We start from the raw sequence: 22647 nt of genomic DNA, 5'->3' as shown, positions 1-22647 counted from the left end.
GAACTGGTCAAAATTATTTTATTTTTTTTTTTAAAGTGCATATCCCAAATGTTGTTTTCTTTGCAAATTACAGTGAAAAAAAAACGAGTCTTGAATTTTTGATGAGGTAGAATTTGGGAAAGATTGTATTACAAATTAATTTTGGAATATTTCAATCTGTTATGACACAATAGATATTTCATTTTGAGTGCAATTTATTTTACAATTTAATAGTGATTTAAATACATATTATTTCCTATTGGGTTATTTTCCATGGCATGAGAGCCATGTGTTATATTATTTTACACTATCATGATTGATGTGTCATAAAATAATGCAAAAGTAATGAAAGTTCCATACCAATGAGAAATAAAAAGAAATGGAAATAACACAATGAAATGAATTTTCAGCATGTTCCTGAAGCAGGATTAAAAAAAAAACCAAACAAACCACAAAGCATTTTCTATTTCATTTTTTAAGTTTGAAGTCAATACAAATTTACACATCCAGAGTTTTGCCAGAACAATTCCATTTCCCTGGTAGAAGAGTTTTGTGACAGAGGCTTCCTGACTGGTTCTGCTGTTAAGCTCTCAAGGTGAATATGGCAGCCTTACTCAGTTCCCTTTAACAAAAGGTCAGAAGGCACGGAGGCATACCAAGTCTAATCAGATTTGCTCAGAAATAGGCGAACGTGGTGAATTCTGTAAATTGAGGGATGGCCTGCACACCTTCTGTCTGCTAATGGATTGCATTCTCTTTGCTTCCACTCTCATCTTTAGCAGAGGGAGAAAAAGCTCTTTCTGGTGTCTGACACTTTTTCTGAAAATTTCTTGCAAAGGGAGAGGATTTTTTTTTAAGTTAGTACTCAACAAGCAGTACAAAAACAATATAACATCTTTAGAGACAAACTTGGCTAGTGTAAATTGACATGACTGCACCCGGCAAGCATGTGGTTATGTGTATTCTTAGATAATTTGACCCATAGTCACTGGAAATATTAGTCAGTTGGATTGACTCATATGCCAAAGTTCATGTGACCACATAATAATCTAGGAGATTGCTAAGTGATATGGTCCTCTACTCGCATATACTGGAACCGACTTGAGCTAAAACCATAGTTCTGAATATATCCAGTTTCTGGAAAAACTGGCTTGAGATCAGAGCTAGCTGTTTGGTAGGCAGTGCATTGCAGTCTACAGAGTAAAATATTAAATTCTGTGTAAAGCCTTTGTGTAGCTGCTGACAAAATTTGTCTGTATGTAGTTACTTCTATGTCATCTCCACAGTGAGCTCATCTATTTATATCTCTTCGGACATGACCGGGACACTGGTTCACCAAGCTAACAAGAGCGCAGTGTGGGACATACTGAGGAAGGTTACAGTAAAACAGTACCTGATTTTTAATACTGTCTTTGAAAATTAACAATAAGAAAAAGTAATCTGATCTAAAAGCCAAATTCACAAAACACAGAGATCAATTAGAACAGGTCTTTTCCTGATTATCTTTCTGTGAAATGCTGCTGATTTCTAATAATACAGCATGGTCCCAACTCAAGGACAGGGTGCAAAAGCAGTAATGATGAAGTATTTGTTGAGTGCTGAATTTGGAAATTACCTGGTTTTCCCATTAGCTGGTTAACTGTTTTGGAGTCAGTTCCTCAGCTGCAATAAGCTGATGTCACCCTTTTGAACAAATTTACCCAGGCTGAAGATGGAGCTGTCTGTGGTTAATGAGCAGCTGGAGTGGCAGAATTTCAGAATTCTGCAATTACAGAAAATGACTGCCTGTTGGAAAGTAGGTGACTCAGCAGTGCAGTGGTACTGACATGTCACAAAGAGAAAAAATATTCAAAGGGAAATATTGAATGAAAGATCACTTGTTTGCTAAAATTCTATCATTCAAATTCTTATTGATATTCTGCTAACCTCTAATCCCTAAAATAATTCCTTAGTGCAAGAACTGTGTGATGCAATTACATACAAAGCACCAGATTTGTTATAATTCCTTAACTTACAAATGTGAAAGAGGTATGAAAGTGGATAACTACCTGATTAGCTTGCACCCACAAAAGGCAGTATTAAGTTCCCGTAATATCTTCCACTTAGTGCTCTTCCTTGAGTCGTAGCCTAAGTAACTAATACGGTATTTTAAATCTTAAGAAGAAATGTGATGCTTTGTGCACTGCTGCATAAAGGAAGGATAGAACTGGAATGGATGACCCAGAAGGTCCTTTCATTCTTGAATTCCTAAGAAATGAAAAGTTGCCTCGAATGGAAAAGTAGAAGTATTTTTGCTATGAAGGTACAAGAAAAACAGGATTTGAGGTTTTTAAATCATCCTTTTCTCAATGAGAAGTGTAATGAACGCAATCCACACCTGTAAAATCTGCATTTCTTCATAACATTTTTTTTGTGGAGAAAAAGTAGTCTTGAACCTTATACGTGCTAGAAACTTACCAGAAAGTTAACTATATTTAAAATCTGGTGTTAGACTACAAGTTAAGAAGTTGGAGGGAAAACTGGCTTGACCGTCAAACATAGAAGATATGTGTCAAGTAAGAGGCGTTTTTATAATGAAATCTGTCTTGTTTTAAATAAACTAAGGGTGGTCTTTCACTCTGTTTTCCCTTGAAAAGGGAAAAGTTGAAAAGTGCTGAAATAGAGGAAAAGGAAGGTTAGAACACTTTCAGAAATAATTTAAAAGAATAAAAGGCGAGTAAGACTAATAATTACAGTGAAATGTTCCAGGGTGTTTTATTCAGTTAGTACAAAGGGTAATAAGAGCAGATGCTGTTCCAGTCCTTACAATTCTTTAGCTTGTATTGATGCACAATGAAAAGAACAAAAGATAATTAATGGTCTACGAAGAGGACACCCTTAGTAGTAAGCTGATGTCTCAGCATCCATCTTCACATTGATCAATATTAGAAACTATAACTTCACTGGTTGTTTTATGAGGCCTTTAAAAAAAAAGGACACAGAATCATCAAGATCATAAAAAAATGTATTTCATTCTTTTGTGGCTATAGCCTCATTATTCTGCCTGGGAGAGGACACTGCGATTCCTTTATGTCACAGCCCATTCTGAAGCAGAAGGAAGGTATTTGCGTTATTTTTCAACTTGCTATCCGTGTAGCTTGTCTCAAGTGGAAGGCTCCTTCTCGAAGCCAGCTGGCCCATAAAACAAATGTCTTCCTGCCCTCCCGGCTGGATGTGTGCTCCAGGCATTCCCTGGGCAGATGCAGCCCGGACAGCGTGGTGCCGTGCAGAGCTGCCAGACTGCGACGAACCGACCAAGTATGTGCTCCGCCTGGGTCTGAGCTGGCAGGATTTAAACCAGCTCTAGCCTAAAGCAGCTTGGATGTACTCCGGCTCAGCAGCGCTCTTGCTAATGAGCTCTGCCTCTCTCAAAGGTGCGGTACAGAGCCCGGTCCCTGCCAGCTGCAGCTACGCGGTTCGAGCACCAGCTTTGGAGGTCGGGGAGGTGGTGTCTGGTGGTTCACGTCACGCCACGAGGATACGCTCACTGGTACGGCTCACTCAGTGTACGCGCAGATCCCGGCAGGCACTTTGTAACTTTTAAGCACCTGAGGCATGTGAATGGTTGTATGGGTAGGCCTAAACCACAAGCTTATAGTAATTTTTTTGACAGCTAAATTTAGGTGATATCAATCCCGTGGCTGGCATAGCAGGATTTGGAGGGGAGAAAGAACTGAAAGCCTCAGGTTGAAAAATGGGAGCGGGATGTAAAGGTAAAGTTGCTAAGAAGGGCTGGACTAGACATTTCGCACTGATTGAAGGCAGCGCTGCCCTGAAGAAAACACATACTCAGGAGCGCAGGAGATGGAGACCGTGGGCTCTGCTTTGAGCTAGCACTGCTCTGTGAGTGTGCTAAGCTTAACAGTCTGTCGGCTTCCCTTGACTTAATCAGATGATCAGCTCTCCAGAGCACAGGCTGGCCCTGCGCACTCCTTCCCAGAACCTGGCATGGTGAGATACTGATCTCCCGTAGGGATGCAGGCCCTGCAGTAATGCGGCTTATATTGTATTTAGAAAGCCAGATCATCCTCCATCACGTTGGAAAAGACCATCCCTGTCCTTGAGCTGGCAATGCCACCTCTGAAAACCTGTACACCTGCCCTGCGCTAGGACACATGACAGATTTTGGTCTGCAGTCTTGTGCGCCGTGTAGTTTTTGCCAGCTAACAGCACTTGCATCCATATCTGACAGATTCTGGGCTCCAGACCTCACAGGTGTGAGAAAGCAAATTCAGATATTTTTAGAGGTTTTGAAAACGTAACCCCTCCGTCTCCTGTATTCAAGTGCACAGCGGTTACGCACGTTGCAAGAAAAGGCACGTGTAGACTATGGGAGATGTGCTGTTCTACTGGATGTTAACGTGGAATGGCTTAAGTGCAATGAATACAAATAAAATATTTCTTTCCTGTTTGAACTGAGAAAGGTAAGATGGCTTCTTTTATTGTTCCCTGTAGCCAGGAAGAAAAGGGACTCAGCTGGCATCAGGAACTCAAAGGGCAATGTCCCTTTCCTGGCCCAGTACTGTTCAACATGGTTTGGGTGCAACGCAGACCTTGGTGATGTTGGTAAGGGGGAAAGGGTACATCCTTGGTTTCAAGGGGCCCAGCCTTTGATTTGGGTGGAGTTGGCATCGCTCAGCAGGCACATCAGAGAGACAAATCAGGGTTTAAGTAGATGTTCGCTTACAGCGGTTTCTGCAAATAAGGACCTTTCCAATGCCCAGTAAAACCCTCTGTAACTGTGGAAAAGACAGGGTTCTCATCAAAACCCAAAGGAAAAGCTAGGAAAAAACCTGAACTTTACATACCATTTAGCACAGGTATCATTTTACAGCTTTAGATCATCGAAACCTGTAATGAGCTCTCTGCCAGTTCATATTATTACTGGAAACAAGTTGGCTTATTCCTAAGCACTAGTGGCACATATATTGTATATTTGCGTGGGGTGTCAAATTATATAAGAGCAAAACTTTTCTGTCTGTACTGATTTGTTGCTGTTAAGTCAGCAGTTTTATTTTCTTACATCAGTATTTCTCCAAACTCAGTCTTTTCAACAAAACAACCTACGTTAAGGTGCTGACTGATCTCTAGTATCAGGATTTCTTATGTTCTTCTCTATTTTTTTCATGGTTATTGTCACAGTTCACTAATATCACTAGTAAGTAAAAAAGATATATAGATAAACATCACTAATCACACTTGGAAGAACTGGGGCTACAGGCTAAAGATGGTGCCAAGAACTAAGCAAGGCTCAGTAAGTTGATTAATGCTTAAGTGTATGAGTTCTAACTAATGCAATGGATTGGATTAGACAGGAATTGGATTGCCCAGCAAACCCCGTAGAAATCTTTAGGTGGGAAGAGACAGACAAGCTTCTGCAGAGCAGAACTGTTCTGTTCCTGTGTAACTGCCAAGGAGGCTGTGTCAGGAAACTGCCACATTCTGGTTAGACTGAGGGAAGCTGGAAAGGAGGTAAATGAGGTAATAAGCGCCTAGCCAGGGAAAATGGTGCCATGGCTGTTTCTTTACCTCAACTCAAAGAAATTCTGCTGCTTCTCAAGATTTTGCTATAAGTCACCACTACTTCATACTGGTATTAGCCTATGCTGCACAGGTGCCTAAAGTCTCCAGGGAAGGTGTTTTTCTGCATTCTGCTGTCTGACTGCAGCAATGAGGTCTCTTGCTAGAGCCAGAGCAGATCCCTATAATTAGGACACAGTTCAATTTACTTCCCAGTCTCTGTGCTTAAACGGACAATATAGAATATTAAATCAGTGTCAACTGCAAAGGGATGGTCTTGTTAAAGACCAGACCCCCTTACCTCTTGCCACCTCAATCTCAAGTTCAACATATTACTTCCTGAAGTGTTCCATTGCCTTTTCTTGTAAATATTAGGTACTTCTAAGTCTTTTGCTCTAGTAAATTCTGTGTTTCTCAGATAGTTTGTACAAAGTGTATTAAGAAATCAATATACATAATAAAATAGAGCCTAAAAGGCCTCCAGACTGCCATCTAACACTGTGACACCTGAATTGCTTCAGTGCACATCAACGACAGCATGCAGAAGCAAACTCATTTCAGGCAGAAAGGACAGAACCTGTCCCTCAGAAAAACCCTTTCATGTCTCTAAGAAATGCGCTCCAGCATGCTTGAGCCTACCTTTAAAGCTAACCCTTCAAGTTGTCCCGCTGGTTTGATCTTGGGGGCAGTTATTGCCTCAAGCAGGGCCAGCAGCTTTCCTTTTTGACCCTTGGGATTTTACCCTTCCATTGGCCAAGTGGAGGTGGTCCAGGTAATGTATAAATCAAATGTGGACAATCCTTAATAACATATCAACACGTGAGAGCAAATTTGCTGATTTGCTTCATTATTGCCTAAGGAACTTGTAGGCAAATTGAATCATCTTGTCATTAGAAGAAGGGAGAAGGGATCCTCCAGTGAAGAAGACAGAAAAACTAATCTGCATGCATTTTGTTTTCTTTTCCAGGTACCTCCATCATCTACCCTTCTTGATGTGAAGCACAAATTTCACAAAGCATGTAAGTACGATGGCTAGCAGGCTGGAGGCATGGTTAGAGGCCTTTCAGCTTGGAGAAATTGACAAATTTATTTTTCATGAAATCTCGCATGAAAGCTGAGACTGGCTTGACAGCTCCAGTGCTAAATAAGAATCGTGTTTGGACTAAGTTTCTACTGTAGCTATCACAGATGTGAGAGGCTGGAAGGAGAGAACTGCATAATTTATCACTGCCCGCCCGTGAGCAGCGATACTTTTCTACCCTCTTTTTAACATTACTCGGTGTCAATTCAAGACCACAACTGCATTTGCCCTCCCAGTGTTATATTAGATAAGCTGCGATAACGTTAGACTGTTTCAAGCTGGCCATAAACAGACTGTGTAGACCAAACAACTACTGTAGTGGGGAACTCGAGCGTAGAGCGATTAAATGACTTACCTGGGATCGTGCAGGCAATCTGACAGACTTCTCAACTGACTCAGCCATGTCCAGTTCCTCAATGGTCAGGACAACCTCCCTGCCTTCTAGTACCACTTTTTTCTGGTTTTCATATCCATAGGGAGGGGAGAAAATAGTGGAGGAGAGGGTGATTTTTGCACATAGACTGCAGATATGGACCTTGTACATGAGAAAAGATGAGAGCAATCATTCTCAAAAATCCCTCTTTTCTTCCTGCCAGAGAACAGAGCAGTTTTAGTGGATGCTTCCTTTCTGCCTCCTTCTCACCACACGCCTCCAGCCCTTTCTAGAGGGAGGTGGTTGAAAAAGTGGGAGAAAGAGCAATGAAAGTAGCCAAGTGCCAAAGTTTGATAGCATTTAGCTTTATCCACTGAATTGCTGGCCAGGATTTTGGGGAGTGGGGCCAAATGTACCTGAAACCTACAGGATGTATATGTGTGTATAGTGTGCCTTGAGTTCTGAAATGACAAAATACTGCTGTATTTGTGTTTCCAGAGATCCTAACTGTGCCACCCTTGTTCCTACACTGAGAAATGTTTCTCTCACTTCTGCCTGTGGGAAGTAAGGTGCTACTTGTGATGAGGACTGGTAACCTTGAGTGTCACTCATGTTTGAGATGTGCAGGTCTACGCAAGGCCTATTAACTTGAACCGGACTTCGTAGAACTGCAGAGGTATTTAGTTGAGCAGAAAAAGGTGCAGCAGGAATTGAGGGTTGGAAGTGAAGGCCAGAGAAACTCAAATTGGGAATGAGGTATTTGGTTCCAAGAGGCAGGAGGTTTTACTCTTGGAGTAAGCATCTTAGATGATGGGCTTTCATTGATTTTACAAAAAAAGGGTGTATTCAACTAAAGGCTAGATGCCTTTTGCAAAAAAAAAAAGGTTTAGTCAGACACTAATACTCTAAGTTCAGAGTAGGGTAAGTAGAAGAAATGTTATGCTCTTCCTCTGTCGTTAGAATTTTATAAAAAACTAAAGCTGAAGGCTTCTGTGGTTGCACAAAGGTTCAGTTGATAAAGCAAAAGGCTGTTGACCTGACTGCTGTAAAACTAGGTTTTTTCACTTCCTGTAAGGGCTTGTAAAATGCAAAATGGTAAAAGTTCAAAATCCCACAGCTGCATATGAAAAGACTGAGCGCATAAGTTTTAATATTTCCATAAGACTATGTCCTCCCATCAGTTTGTGAAACGCAGTGCATTTCTGCCTAGACTCTTTTAAATCAATTGAAACTGGATTTATATTGATGCATCTTAAATCAGTTGAAGATCACTGGCACAAAGGTTTATGCCAATTTAACTGTAATGAGGTTTTTAATAGATTTGGGCTGAAATGGTGCAAGTCTGTGTATAAGCCATTTCAGTGGTGCCTGTTTTCATATTTAGAGGCATCTTACTCCTCAAATACTCCCAGAGGTGTAAGTGGAGCTGAGTATAAAGGAAGACAGTAAGCAACACAACAAAGCACGATACAAACTATGAACCGCAGCTCTGACAGTACAGCGTTCTATAGCACATGGAAGGGCTGGCCTGTGCATTCAATGCTTTTTCAGTTCTCAGGTTTTTATGCCAATTCCTCCCGTTCCCAGGAGTACACCATATCAGTGTCCCATGTCCTTTCTTCCCGTTCCAGCTCTTTGCTTTGATCTCTCTTTTCCAGTTCAGCCTGGATATTGTTGTCTCATGAGGTTCTCCCCTCCTACTCCTTTCCCACTTGCGAAGAGCAAACCTTCACTTTTTTTCTCTTCATACAGTTTGGAGGATGACAGCTAATAGGATACAGTTCTTTTAGGCAAGAGCTGAGAAGGGGTTGAAGCTGCTCTGTGGATGCCTTTGGTTAGCATGCTATTTTGTACTAGCTCATGCATTCATTTCTGTCATTTCACGTGTGCCAGATTCACATGTTCCCCTATAATCTCTTGCTAAAACGCACTCCTACGCACACCCCCTTACAGTCTCCCTGTCTTCATACATTCTCCTTTGATCACCCATGCAATTAAGCTTTCTCCTCAGCTGGTATCTTGTCAGCCCTTCAGTGAGAAGAAGCCCTGTGCAGCAATTTCACAAGCATCATGTCTGTCAGTGATCAGTGTTCACCGCCTGATTCAAGAAAGGAGGAAAAAGTCTGAATTATGAAGTGCAGCACAGGAGGCTGTTAATCATTAAAATAAAAGAAATGGGATGCAAGTGACAGATAACATGTTACTGTTAAGTAGTTCCTAAGTCAGTCAAACATTAGTTTGGATCTGTGTTTATATGAAAGGCAGAATATGGACTTAGAAGGCCAGGAACAAATACTGAAATACTCCTCAGCCTTCATTTCAGCAATACCGTCTCTACGGAAACAACCCTGGCAAAGCCTAACCCTGTGCTTTCTGTGGCACTGAGTTCAGAGGCGCAATCCCAGTTTTATCAGTGGAGATTTGGGGATCTTTGAGCTCTTAGTGGAGAATAACCATTTAAGAAAAACTACCGTTTCCATGGGAATTCAAAGGCTTGCTCCAGACTGAAGACCGCTGTTTTGAACCGTCCCCCAGTCGCTGTAGCCACTGCCCCTGGCAGGGACTGGCAACACCAACCAGGGTCGGCAGAGAACAGCAGTTTCCCTGTTGCAGCCTTCCAACCATCAGCTCTACAGGAGCTTTCTGTAACAGATGTTAGATCCAGGCTGTCATGCTTAATAGCAAACATCACACCTGCTCACCATGAAGCTGTCTAATCCTTTTTAAACCTACTTACAGTTTTGACCTCAGCAAAATCCGCTGGGAAGGAGCTCCACAGTATAAGTATGTTGTGGACAGATATCTACACTTCTACTGCTTGATGTTTTCTGCCTGAAATTGAGTGGCAGCTGAGGGCCTGGGTGTTACTGGCCATCACACCATATTATGTAAGGTATGATCAAAGAAGCCTCACTCAAATTGGTGCTGTGCACTAGGTGACTTTACTACTGTTTTCCTCATTCCTTTGGCTAGCTGGCAGAGGTGAAACCAAGCCAAAACCTAAGTCCATAAGAAGGAGGCCTCTTGCCCCATTTTCTCAGTTGCTTATGATGAATTAGGTACCTGGCATTTTCTTTATCTAGAAAGATTATGTTTTCAATGGAGAGAGAAATACCTTGTAGGCTAAACTTCGTGAGCTCTTGTCCTTGGCAATAACTCTTCACCTTTAATTTATTTTTATCTTTGCAAAATGTATTGGACTGGTGGGGGAGGAAATCTTACAGATAGAAAATGAAAAACTGTAATAATAATGCTAATTCAAGTATCACATAACTAAAATAAAATACCTCTAGAACAGGTAATATAGTGGAGTCAGTGATCATTAAATATTTTCAAGGTTACTGCACAAAAGTTGCTGAAAAAGCTCTTGAAAGAAGAGGAAGAACCGAAAGGAGAGCGGGAAATAAGATCTCAGCAATACTGTAACAAACTTATGGATGCAATCTCCTGCACAAGGAAGCAGCACAACTAGAGCTACTCTTTGAAATCGGGAGAGTGAACTTAGGCAGGCCAGAAATTGCCCTCTAGGTGGAAGAAGCAGGCAGGGAAGGACGGGCAGATGGGAGGAAGCCTGGTGATGGGTGGAAGGAAAAAGGGAAGTCGAAGAGAGAACTGAAAACATCACGTGCATAGTATCCCGGTCTGCAGAGGGGAATGAGGCGCTCAAGGAATAAGGAACATTACAAGCTGCTGGCTGTCTCAATAAAATACTAACTCCTAAACTTTCAGCTCCAAAATTGCAGGCCCCTCCATCTAAGCTAACAGATGTTACAGAGGGCATTTAAAATAAGCAATGTCAATGAAAGTAAATCATTAAGAAATAAATTGTCAGTAGATGGCACTCAAGAATAAACAGCATCATTTCTGGACACTATGAAGCTTCAGAAGTCTGCTATGCCATCTTACGACTGCTTCTTACAGGTATTTCTACAGTGATCCTAAGAGCTATGTTCCCTGGAAAACCACTGAAATATTTTCTGTTGCTTTCCTCTTGAGAGAGGACAAGGAGAAAGACAGTGCAATTCCTTCTTCGTGGTGGGGACCAACCTCTCTTTTAGCCTGCTCCTTACAGGCTGTAAGGCAATGTGTTGGGACGCATTAAAGTGCCAGGTTTCACCTACTGCTCTCATCCTGCATGTTCCCCAGAAGCCATAGGAGAACGGGCAGCCCCTTAGAAGCCATCACCCTCCAGACCACCTGGTTAGAGCTTACCCCATCTGACTCCCTGCACAAAAGCAAGATCAGAGGCTTCTGTGCAAGCCCTTCCATTTCACCGAGTCTAACACTCCCACTGACTTCCAAGTGCCTTGAATAAGGTCTTTATCACCTAATGCAAGGACACACCTTACCATCACAGAGGACAAACATAAGCAGAAGTACCATAGCACACAATTCTTTTCCAGCTGCATGGGAGGCCTGTGCATATTCTCCCTCCTTCTCTTTTCAAGATGATCTGTTACTGCCTCCAGCTCACTTCTCCCCCCAGTTGCCTGTCAGTAGCGCTCGGCTCAGCCAGTGCTGAGCAGCTGGAAGGAGAGCAGCGTTTTAAAGCCAACAGGTTCTTGTTCACCCAAAACTGTGAAGCAGCTCTTCAAAACACAGAACAGTGGAAGCCAAGCTGGCCTGGTGAAGAGCAAGGAGAAGAATCTTTCATTGCTTAGAAGTCACAAGGCAAGCCTTGTGAGAGGAGCTTAAGGCACATGAGGTTTGAAAACTAATCCTTTAGTGGAGGAGGTCCTCTTTCTTTTCTCCCTTCCAAAAAGTCTGCTAAGGGTTTTCGCTCTCTGAATCTGCAACTTTCCTGGTTTTAATGACGTCTGAGAGCTAGTAGCATAATTCCAAGAGTAAGGGCTTAAGGAATAACTCCATATTTTGCCAGGCCTGTGCTAAAACACAACGGCTGGATGCAGAGCTGTTGCTGAAAAGGACGACTGTTCATACTGCATCACGTAACTCCCTTCCAGAGGCTGCCTGCAATGTTAAACTGCAAGGCTCAGAGAGGTGAGAAAGGATGTGCTGGGAATTAGTCATTAAGAGCAGTACCAGGGAGAATGGTGACTGCTAAGCCAGTGCCTTGCCTACCAGCTCTCTATAATCAGGACTGTCTGATAACACAGTCTTGCTGAGAACCTGCAGTTCCTCTCATTTCTCCACACTGTCTATTACAGCTGGATTCTCAGGTTGAAGAAAGTTAATGAAATCTGTCAATTCTGATGCCTGGAGAGACTCATGTGCCCGATGAATACACCTGCTGGGGAGTTGGAGAAGCTGAATTATGCTATTTATGGCTCTCCCAAGCTGACTTCAGTCTTGGCCTGTCAATCAACCAGGAGCCCTTCATGCATCTCATAAACTGAAGAGACCCAAATAAGTTATATCTAGGGCATGGAGCCTTCCAGAGGGATCTTTCTTCTGTCCTATATTAGGAGATCAGGCTTTGAAAAAGCCAAATTTTTGAAAGAGGGCCACAATCTGATCCTGCCGTGAGTCGCCTTGAGCTGGATGTACTCCCTGGACAGAAAGGCAGCTACAAAGTCTATGGCTTTTAACAAATCTCAAACTCCTTCCTCCCCATTTTTATCCTAAGTAGTTCACACTAGCCCAGAGTAACAGCTCAAATCCATATATGAATGAGTTTTCAAAGGGACAGGCAATATCCTGCTGTGCAGACTGTCTGCAGAGCTCATAGGCCCAGCGTTATGTCCCCAGCGCAGATTTGCAGAGCACATTGGGTTGGCAGTCACATCCAACTATTGTTTTCAATAAATTTTCCCCTCTCTGCATTCATAACAACTCAATTGGAAAGTAACAATGAAGGCGAATCACTAGGGATGGGCAGTTATTGCAAATGGGCACTAAGAAGTACAGTGATTTCATCTGGGTAAATTGCTCATTCATCTGTGTTGACTTTGTAAATGAAAATGACTAGATTAGGAGGAAACATGATATTTATTTCATCTTATATTTATAATTTATTTTTCTTTTGTCTTAGTCACACAACGGATAGCAATAGAAGACTAGCTTATGATGAATTTCAGTATCCCTCAAACGACACAATTCTAAGTTCTTTTTACTTCTCTATGCCTGTCAACACAACTCAGTTTATTAGAAACTCCTTGAATTTCTTGTTACTGCCACAGCGAGGCTTGTATATACTCAAACTCTTTACTGTTTGTTTTGCAAGCCTAAGCACAAAATAAGCAACAGCTCCTGCCACAAAACTCAAACCAGTCACTACCATCTTCCTCCCCAGCTCACAATTGGAGATCTAATCTGTGAGTAGATTGCTTCTTGCCTCTGCAGCGTGTGCATGTCAGAACAGAGACTTAAATTCTTGCCTTGGCATGCTGCTTTAGCCATGAGGCCAGCCTGTCCAGTAGGCTTCATTGCTGATCTGTGCAGGAAGAAGCATCAGGAAGATGACCTCCCCTCAGCTTATTTGTGGCATATCTGTGCAAATCTCTCTGTACAAAATACAAGACTCTGTCTGCTGGTACAGATTCGTGTGACTTGCATTTATGGCTTAGCTGTCAGAATAATTGAAGCACACCTGTGAAAGCTAGGAATACTTTCACTTCTTTTGTAATACCAGTCAGGAAATGTGAGGGGCGTCATTGACCTAACACAGTTAAAAGAAAGAAGAAGCCAAAGTGACTTAGCCTCATGATTTTCTTCTTCAAAGTGACTAAAAAGTTACCTTGAACTTAGACTCCAAAACCTATTCCCCCCCCCTCCCCATTCTGTGTTGGAATTACAGAAAACCAATTCTGCCCAGTTTTCAAAAGGGACAGACAATGCATGGAGTGCTTCAGCTGAAATCGCAGTGGTGTAGCCATCAGGTAGCCCTCCAGAAGTTGCCGTGAACTTCACAGACAGTATTTTGCATCCCGAGCTGTGGTCGTAACCCTCCCGTTTGAGCCCTGTCTCATGTGTCTCTTGTTGACGCTGCTAAAGCTCAGAACTTGCGTTCAGACATTTCTAGCTGGGGCGCTGACATCCAGCTTCTTGCTCCCAACTTAATTGGACTTAATAATGAGAGCAAGCTTACGATGACTAAGCACCTGCAGTTCACTTTTGCTGAGCACTTGAATCTCATTATAAGTTGTGGAGAAAGAGATATTAAATCAGTCTGAAAAGCATCTGATCAGATATCCCTGGAGTTTTGCTTTCTGAAATGTACACGTGGTTACAAAGAATATTTTCATTATGAACTGAAGTAGGAAACTATGGCTGAGGTTTGACTCACCCAGCTGGTTTAGAGGCAGTGCACTTAGTAACATAGGACCTTAAGCAAAAATTTTAGGGTCACATTTTTAAAACATTTTTGTCTTCTAAAGGTAACAATAAAAGCCAGGGGGCCAGCTGGGCTTTTTGAAGTCTCCTGATTCACACTGAAATGAATGCGATGTCTAAGACTTAGGTCTTTAAGACTTGATTCAAAACCAATGGGAGTCATGCTATTGACTGGGGTGAGTTGTGTGCTAGACACTTTCTCCCTTTCGAGCTTCATTTTCTCATCCATAAAATAAGAATAATTAACCTGCCTTTCATCCACCTTGGGATCTTTTGTCTGTTTTGGCTGTGGTCCCGTAAGAAACATCTGGGACAAAGAATGACTTAGATATATGCCTAATGACCTATTGAACCAGAGGGAGTAAAATATCTAAAACACAAAAGCCAGGCTATCCATTAAATGCTCATAGAAGTAAGATGACCTTCAGAAAAAACAGCAATTTTTAAACCAGCAATGGAAAAAGTGAAGATCAACTCGAAAACTTTAATGGAAATTCACATTCTTCCTCTTTTTTTTGGCAGCTGCTGCATCTGATGTTATTGCATTTCATTAGCAGGATTACAGATATCATTTCAGATGAGTAACGTAATAAAAGAAAAGGCAGCAAATCTATTGAGACGTAGCTTGAAGCAGAGCTGGCCCTCTCTGCTCTCTGGGATATTGTTCCCAGCTGAGATTTACAGGGCTCTAACAATGCATCACAAATGACATCCTATGTAAACAATCGGAGAACAAATGTGAGATGCTATTTAAATGCCTCATTAAGAAAAGGAAATTTCATAGCTAGATTCTTTGCTTTTCTTGCCTTTGCAGTAGATTTAATTGACAGATCTAGATGAGAAACAACAAAATTTGTTTACCAGAATTGCCTATTATTAGTTACAATGTGTCTTGTATTAGTGCCTATGGCTCAACTGAGAAAAGGACAGTGCAAGTCCCTATAGAAGTAATCCAGGCCCTAGAGAATATCTCGTCTCAGGTAAAATGAAGAATTAAAGCCTACTGAACTATTAATAGAAGATGCCAAAGCAGTTTTGGTTTTTAAACAGCTCCTACATCAATTTAAACTCAGGTATTATGGCTTTTGTCTGAAGGACAGATAGACTTCCAGCATTAACCTGGTGTTCACCAGCGCATTCATGAGGGCTTAATGTTCATTCAAGGAACTCAAGATACTAAAAGCCCCAGTGGGTCTTCAAGATTGTGAAAAGAATCTCATATCCATTAACGAGACAGATGCCTGTTGATTATGGCAGGGTCAAGATCACTTCAGGCCTTTAAACGTGCTCTGCATCTACATCAGGGGTTTCATAGGAGTCTCTGTGCTTTTGGACACCAGAGCTGGGCAGATGGCTTTACAGAAAGATCCAACAGTTTCTCGTATGAGGAGCTGCATGGAATGGGTCTGAGTGAAATGTCCCAGGGACTTCTTGTGAAAGAGAGCCAACAGGCACCGGATAACAGAAGAGGAAGAGAATCTCCCATGCCAGAATGAAAGGAACCTACCTCCTTCTTGGAAAACTCTGGGAGAGCATGAGAAAAAAATGACAGGGCCCACGGTGTCACCTCTGCTAGACAGGTTAGAGAAGAGGCAGCTGCTTCAGCTGCTAAGTTCAGACTTTCCCCCAGGTCTTGTCTGCCTCATGGCTCCCCTTTCGGTGCTTCTGGACCCCCCAGCTTCCACAGGGCCAAGAGGAGGTGTGGCATAACAAGTAGCTGCAGTTCTGGGGTAGGGTCAGGTGAGCAGGACAAGAGCAAGGGAGGCTGTTCAGACCTGAAGGTGAAGGATGTCACCCTGTGATGGCGACTTGTTTTGCATTTGTTTACACACACGCTCTCTCTCATGTTTGTAGCCTGTTTTTTAATTTCTTTTCCTGTTTGGGCATGGGGGGAAGGAAACCCTAAGAAAACCAAAATAAGAAATCTTTCCAACAAAACTTGATATTTGCCACTGTTTCAAGTTAATGAAAGCAATGCATCAAAGACAAGAAGCTGAACAAACGATTCACAATAAAAATAACGTAGTAGAGGGGAGTTCTGCCTCTTTCTAAATTGTCCCCAAATTACAATGATGTTGAATATATTTGCTGCTGGAAATTATTTACCATTTAAATAATTGATGTGTGAGTTATACTGGATCTGCAGCTTATGCACAAGCTGTGTTGATGTAAAATGGGCTGGCCTTGCCCACTGTCTGGCTCTCATTGCTACTAATGGGTGTTAGGTGCCTTTGCTCATCTACCTCTGTATTCCAGTCTAGCATTTAGTTATTTCCAGTCCCCCAAGCATGTTCTACCAACTGACACTAGACTGAAACTAATTCCTATCCCCACCAGTTAGTCTCAAAGTTTTCAATGAAGGACCCAAACACCTCATCTCATATCTTGGAAAACAGGGGCACAGACACCTCTCGATCTCTCAAAAGACTCTGGAAAAAGGAGCTGGTATCTGAGGCTACCTGGTGTTTCAACTACTACCTTCCCTTTCTCATTATTTTCATCTCTTTTTTGAATGTTTGAAAACAAGGAAACATATACACAAATAGATGGGGCTTCTCAAAGTGTGGAAAGCTTAGCAATGTCTAGCTAAGATCAGATGGGGACTTCTCTGGAATACGCTTACCTTTAGGAGATCAAACCATTTTTTCCTGGAGATAACACCAGTATCCGTTCGGTAAAAACAGTGGTTGCCATATTCCCATGTAGAAAGCTGACAACATGTTGTTTAGTTTGACCATTGCCAAGAACTGTCTTAATTTACACTGAGATGACTGCATGGCAGCACCTTTGTTGAAGGAACATTTCTGATCCCTAAAAAAAATGACGCTGTTCTTGAGGTTTTGAAGATCTGTCATAAATTTTCCATTTCTAACTGAGTAGCTGTGTGACTCCAAACGCCCTGGATTCCCTACTGGTTAGATGCCTTGATATGAGGCAAACTTTGAATGTTGCAAAGTATAGCCACATTTCCTGTATGATCCGAACAAGATTTACCACATAAAGGTACAGGCATTTGAGCCCAGGGCAAAGGTGGGTATTTCTGAATATATTTTGGTTTTAGATAAACTATTTAATTATTTAGCATATATCTTGGAAAGTCTTAACTTTTCCTTTACCTCTTTTGTTGTTGCTGTTGTGACGCAGTATATTGGACGTGGGTTTAAGGGTGCAATTGACTGTTTTCAATGCAGACTTACGTTTTGACTTGTTTTTTGGATAATATGGCTCGTACTTTTTATTTTCCATCAAAATTAATATAGGAGGTACCATGTTTTCCAATCAAGATTTCCAGCTCAGAAAGCTAAGTCATGCCTAGCATCAGTTAGAGAGACTGGATTTTCTTCTTAAGGCAGGCAAACTTAACTTCATAGCCTGCCAACCAGAAGTTACCAAAACTTCAGTCAAAGAAAAGAAAACTTATAGTCTAAATTATTCCATAAATGAGGTTAGAAAGAAAATCTGGATGTAGAAAAAGTGAAAGGAGAACAGTACATGGAAAATCAGAGGCTGAAAAAGAACCAGTAAGACGGTCACCAAACACAAGATTAGTTTTTTTTTCTGGGTTTGAAATATACAGCCTTACTTTCCTCATAAACAACTCTGAATTCTGAAACAAAAGCTGTGCTTCTACAGCATCAAAAATATTTTTGAAAAGTTTCAACTAATTCTGCCTGCAAATAAGAAGGCCAGCTCCAAGAATTGTTACTGAATGGCACCGAAATACAACAAACAGAAGGTTATGCCAGTGGTTTATTTGCTTTGAACAATGTATATTGTTCTAGTTTAAATACATACTAACGGGAAGGCTTTTTTTTTTTTTTTTAATATTCTGCCATTAGAGTGCACGTTCAGAGTTTACAAGCAGTCTAGATGAGATGTGGCTATAACATTTACAGAGGAAAATCAGTAGAGGTCTTCAAAGGCCATTAAGTGTTTGCCATATAGATTGGGATGAAACGTCATCCCACAAGTATGAGAATGAACATACCAAGCAGTACCACCTTAATCAAGTCCTTCATGGGCTGTGTCAGTATAACTGTGGAAAAGCAGTTTGCTGATCAATTTTAAGTATGTTACCCTTTGTTCTACATGGCTGCCTCGTGGTTGATGTGCAGACAGCCTGCCTAAGCTTATTTCCTGCTGGGAGAGCTTGGGATGACGGGTCCTGTTCTCTCCACGTGGGCTAGAGCATCACTCACAGCGTACACAGGAGGCGACCTGGAATCAACCGTGTTTGCAGTTAATACAACGTCTCTATTCACTGGGAAGGTACTATAGCCTCATTTCACAGCAGGGGAACTGCAGTATGCAGAGGGAAAATTATTTGTCCTGTGTGTAGAGCTGAGATGGGAAAAGCAGTTTCCCAAGCCTTGTGGCAGTGCTTCCGAGGCACTGAAGCCTCTGCTCAACCTAATTAAGGTGGTGGGATGGGGGAATTAAACCAGCCCAAATAAACTTCTCCCAGGAAGGACATGGGAACATGACTGAGCCTCTGGCTCGCGTGCTAGTGTTTGATCTGCTGCCAAAGCAGGGCAGATCTGTGCTGCCTTTTCCTCATGGAGAAACTACAATTTAGCCCTGTTACTAGTGGGGATTAATTTTCAGTGCGGTGAATTTACCAATGAATTTATGAGAAATTAATTTGCACTAAGGAAGAAATCATGTCACTTCAAATGTGTTCAGTTAATTGTTGATGGCATTGGTGTGGCCATTAGATAGGAAAAATGCGTTGCTATTAGGGGTTAGCAAGGGAGTGCATCCTGATTAGATTAGAGGCTGGAGAGAGCGCTATCCCCCGGACAGTCAAATATTGAAAGAAAATTATACTTCATTAGCATATTTTATTAGCTAATTGACTAAGGAATGGTTTTAAAGAAACGTAGCGAGAGCCTGGGGTAGGACTCTCCTCTGCCCAGTACATCTGAGGTGGAGGCACAAATGAGCTTTTGAGCTATCTCCGCTGTATCAGCTGTGATTGTTGGACTGCTGGGTACTTTCTGATGCTGGAACGTAAATCAGCAGGGCCCCAAGCCCACTGTAACATGCACCCGCACCATATCACATTCAGACAGCGTTCAAGCACCGCGGGGTAAACCAGCAACCTCGCCGGTTCTCTGCTCTCTGCCCCTCGTGCAGCTCTGCGGAGAGCTGCTACCTAAATGTACTCAGCGGTTGTGCTGATTGCAGCAGTATCCAAACTAGAGCTTTCTGAAGTGAGGAGGCAATGACCTGTGCTATCAGTGTCCTGAAAAACAGCATATATGTAACATTGCAAGGCACAGCACTGTTTGTTCTCTCAGAACCTGGCCCAGGTTGAACACGAATAAAGGTTTTAAAAGAAATGACATTTTAAAACAGGCCTTTATATCTTAATGCTTGTGTTTTCTGAGACCATGAGGAGGGTCAGATACCTGTGTTTAAATGCTCTGCTTTTCTGCCTGTGAAACCCTTGGCTGGGTTGGCTACTGCCGTGCCAGTAAAGGTATTTGAGCAGTTAAGGATTCAGATAGACAGCAACTGATTTCATCAACCACCAAACTCTAAGCCATGTTTTTAAAAATCCCACATTAGAATATGGACAGGCAGATAGAGAAAGAAGGGTATTTTTAGTCCTTGAAACACATATGTAGTTGGCAAATGCATGTTCTTTAACATACAGTTTCTCATGTCTAGTTCACCCTTTGTATGAAGGCTTCGCTGGTAGAGTTTATACTGAGGAAGCGAATCCTGCTGGAGTTGTCACATCCCCTGATACCTCAACAATTATCTTTGTTACCCTTTCCAAACTTGTAGAGACAGGAGAATCAAAGACAAAGACAACTGCCAGAATACAGATTCTCAACTGGCATAAATTACTCATTTCTCTTTTAATTGGGGTTGGCATTTCAGAGCCAGAACACAACCGTCTGCAGATACGAAGCAAACTCAGTGCTATTTTAGTGCGTGGATCACAGGACGCAGTCCTCCCTGGGGGTCCCCGGTCGAAAGACTCCCCGAACCCGTTACGCTGAGTCCAGCTTCACTGACCCACCGGCCCACCACCACCCCGCAGCGACAGTGGACGCCCCTGTGCAGCGGCTGTGTGTCACGCAGGCAGCAAAGGCAGCACGAAGCCCAGGCGAGGGGAGCCAGCCCTGCAGGCACAGGCACGCTGCTGGGGGCCAGGCAGAGCGTGTGTGTCACACCGCTGCACGCTCAGCACCTCCTCACCTCCTTGCACCGCTTAAAGGCAGTCCCTTATGGGAACGTTGCTTCAAGCTCCAGGCTCGTCCCAGTATCTGTTTTCTTGTTTCTCTGTATCCTGTTCTACGGTTGTTATTAGTGAAATAATAGGTGTGCCTCATTCCCTTTCCCTTTCCTTGCCCACGCACATTAATTTAAATGCAAATCCACACTGAAAGATCAAAATTAATTATACTTTCTGCAGCAGGCTGCATGGAAAATTGAAATGCACAGGGCTGGCTTTTCTTTTTGCTTTTATCTTTTTTTATTTTTTTGGAAGTGTAAAGAAGAAACAATGTAGCAAAAATATTTTTTCAAAAAAGGCATCTAAATGTTGCATGTTTGCTCGCTTTTAGTTTGTGATGCTTTTTGCTTGTCTGAATTTCCACAGTTGCTTTCAGTGCCAAGCTGTTCCAGAAAGAAAATTGAAAGCTTAATCTGCTAGTGACATAAATTGACCTCTAAATGACAAATAATATTCTGTTTACCACTAATAACAATTGATCTTCGTTAAGAAAAACTATGCTGACTCTTAAGGAATTTGTCCATTATTGCCCGATCAGAATATAGCTAAAGTCTGAGATTTTTTTTTCAGGGGAAAAAAAGGGTGGTAGGGAGAGAAGTGTTCTGTTCCTCAAGGAGTTCAGGCAGTTGTGTAAGTTTTTTCAATGAAAATGCAATCAGGTGAATTTGTGACCCAAGGTACAGTGCAGAGTCTCACAGGCTAGAATCCCACATCTGGGCACAGTCGCAGCAAATTAACTGCTTCCAGGAACCACTGTATGGACAGGGCTCTCGTGTTTGCCAGATCCTGGGCGAGAAAAGCAAAATTCTGACACTTTTTAAGGGCAATGGCTGCAGGCATTGTATGCAGTATAATACTCTTTGCTATAGAGGCATTAGGTATGCCCTGAAAACCCTTCTGGATCGGGCTCTGTGGGGCTTCAGTGGAGGTGCCAGGGTGCCAGTTACATGACTTTATGTAGGAAAAATAGATACTCAGATTTTAAGCATTTAAGATCAGTGGGAATAATCAATGGGCAGCCAAAAAGGAAGCATTTAGCCAGACACTTCGTGGGGCTCGGGCTTAATTGCTTAGTACTCTGTGGGAAGCGCATGCTGTTCTGCCCCTTGGCCAGACCCTGTCCTTAGCACTGTTGGTCTTAGCCAATGTCTGGAGACATCGATTCAGCCAGCTCACTGCTTGCTCTCCCTGGGCAAGCGGTATGGTTATAGCTAGATGCATTCATGTATTACAAAAAAAAAAACAGAAGAAAGAAATGGATGCTTATGATCAAATAGCTCCTTTTTCAAATTCCACATGTCATTAAGAAAGTGGTTATTTGTGTCCGCATAGCAACTAGAGGTCAAGGTGCCTTTGTAAAACACATGGCCAAAGATCTTCCCTCAAAAGCTTACAAATTAAATCAGAGAAAATACTCAGAGAAAAAAGCTGACAAAGAAAAGAGATTTATCCCTGGGTATGGAGCCATTAAAACCAACATCCATTTCAGTACCCTACTGTGATTTTACTGAACAGGACACACTGGAGCTGCTCTTTCCACTGACTTCAAAGAAAAACATGGATCGAGACCTCGCTCCCACTCTTTAAATATTCTGATACACCATAGCAAAGGTCCTTCTACAAGAAAAACACAGCCTAGCTGAATAATCCCGGATCCAGCAAGTGCCTTCTCAAGGCCAGCCCTGTGCCCTAAAGACTTAGCGAGAGGTGGTGGCACGGTACAGTTGGTAGCCCAGCCGGGCTCAGGATGGTGCCAGGCCAGTATAGCTGAGTGGTACCTGGCGGGGGGGGGGGGTGGGGTGGGGCTGGCTTTCTGCACTAGCCCTGAAAAAAACCCAACCCAGGTGATTGTGCTGCCATTTAGCAGGTCAACGCAGCAAAAAATCTTTTGGTCTGTGGCCAAAGAAGGCCTTTGAAATGGGGCCATGTGAAGAGACACCGGGGCCTTGCTTGCCCCAGGCTTGCTGCCAAGAGCTGCGGTTCTTCAAGTGGGCTGGTGGTTCAGGTAGCAGTACTCAGTGGCTGTCATTTATTACAGTGAAGGCAAGCATAGTGAGTAATAGCTTCAGACACTTTCTTTCTTGGTCTTGTGGCCCAGCTTAGTTTTACTGTGGT

The 22647-nt window shown here is 42.4% G+C and overlaps 1 protein-coding gene across 1 annotated transcript in view; it reads left to right on the top strand.

Moving 5' to 3' along the window:
* TECRL (trans-2,3-enoyl-CoA reductase like) overlaps positions 1-22647 on the top strand; it is a 64691-nt gene that overhangs the window by 8489 nt on the left and 33555 nt on the right. Inside the window, exon 2 of the mRNA XM_049815035.1 lies at positions 6506-6557. Within this exon, the coding sequence (XP_049670992.1) occupies positions 6506-6557 (52 nt within the window). The remainder of the gene's footprint in view (positions 1-6505; positions 6558-22647) is intronic.

This window comes from Accipiter gentilis, chromosome 12, assembly GCF_929443795.1.
Source record: "Accipiter gentilis chromosome 12, bAccGen1.1, whole genome shotgun sequence".
In the NCBI taxonomy this organism is placed as follows: domain Eukaryota; kingdom Metazoa; phylum Chordata; class Aves; order Accipitriformes; family Accipitridae; genus Astur; species Astur gentilis.
Note: the sequence above shows the minus strand (reverse complement) of the source record. Positions and strands in the feature narration are given on the sequence as shown.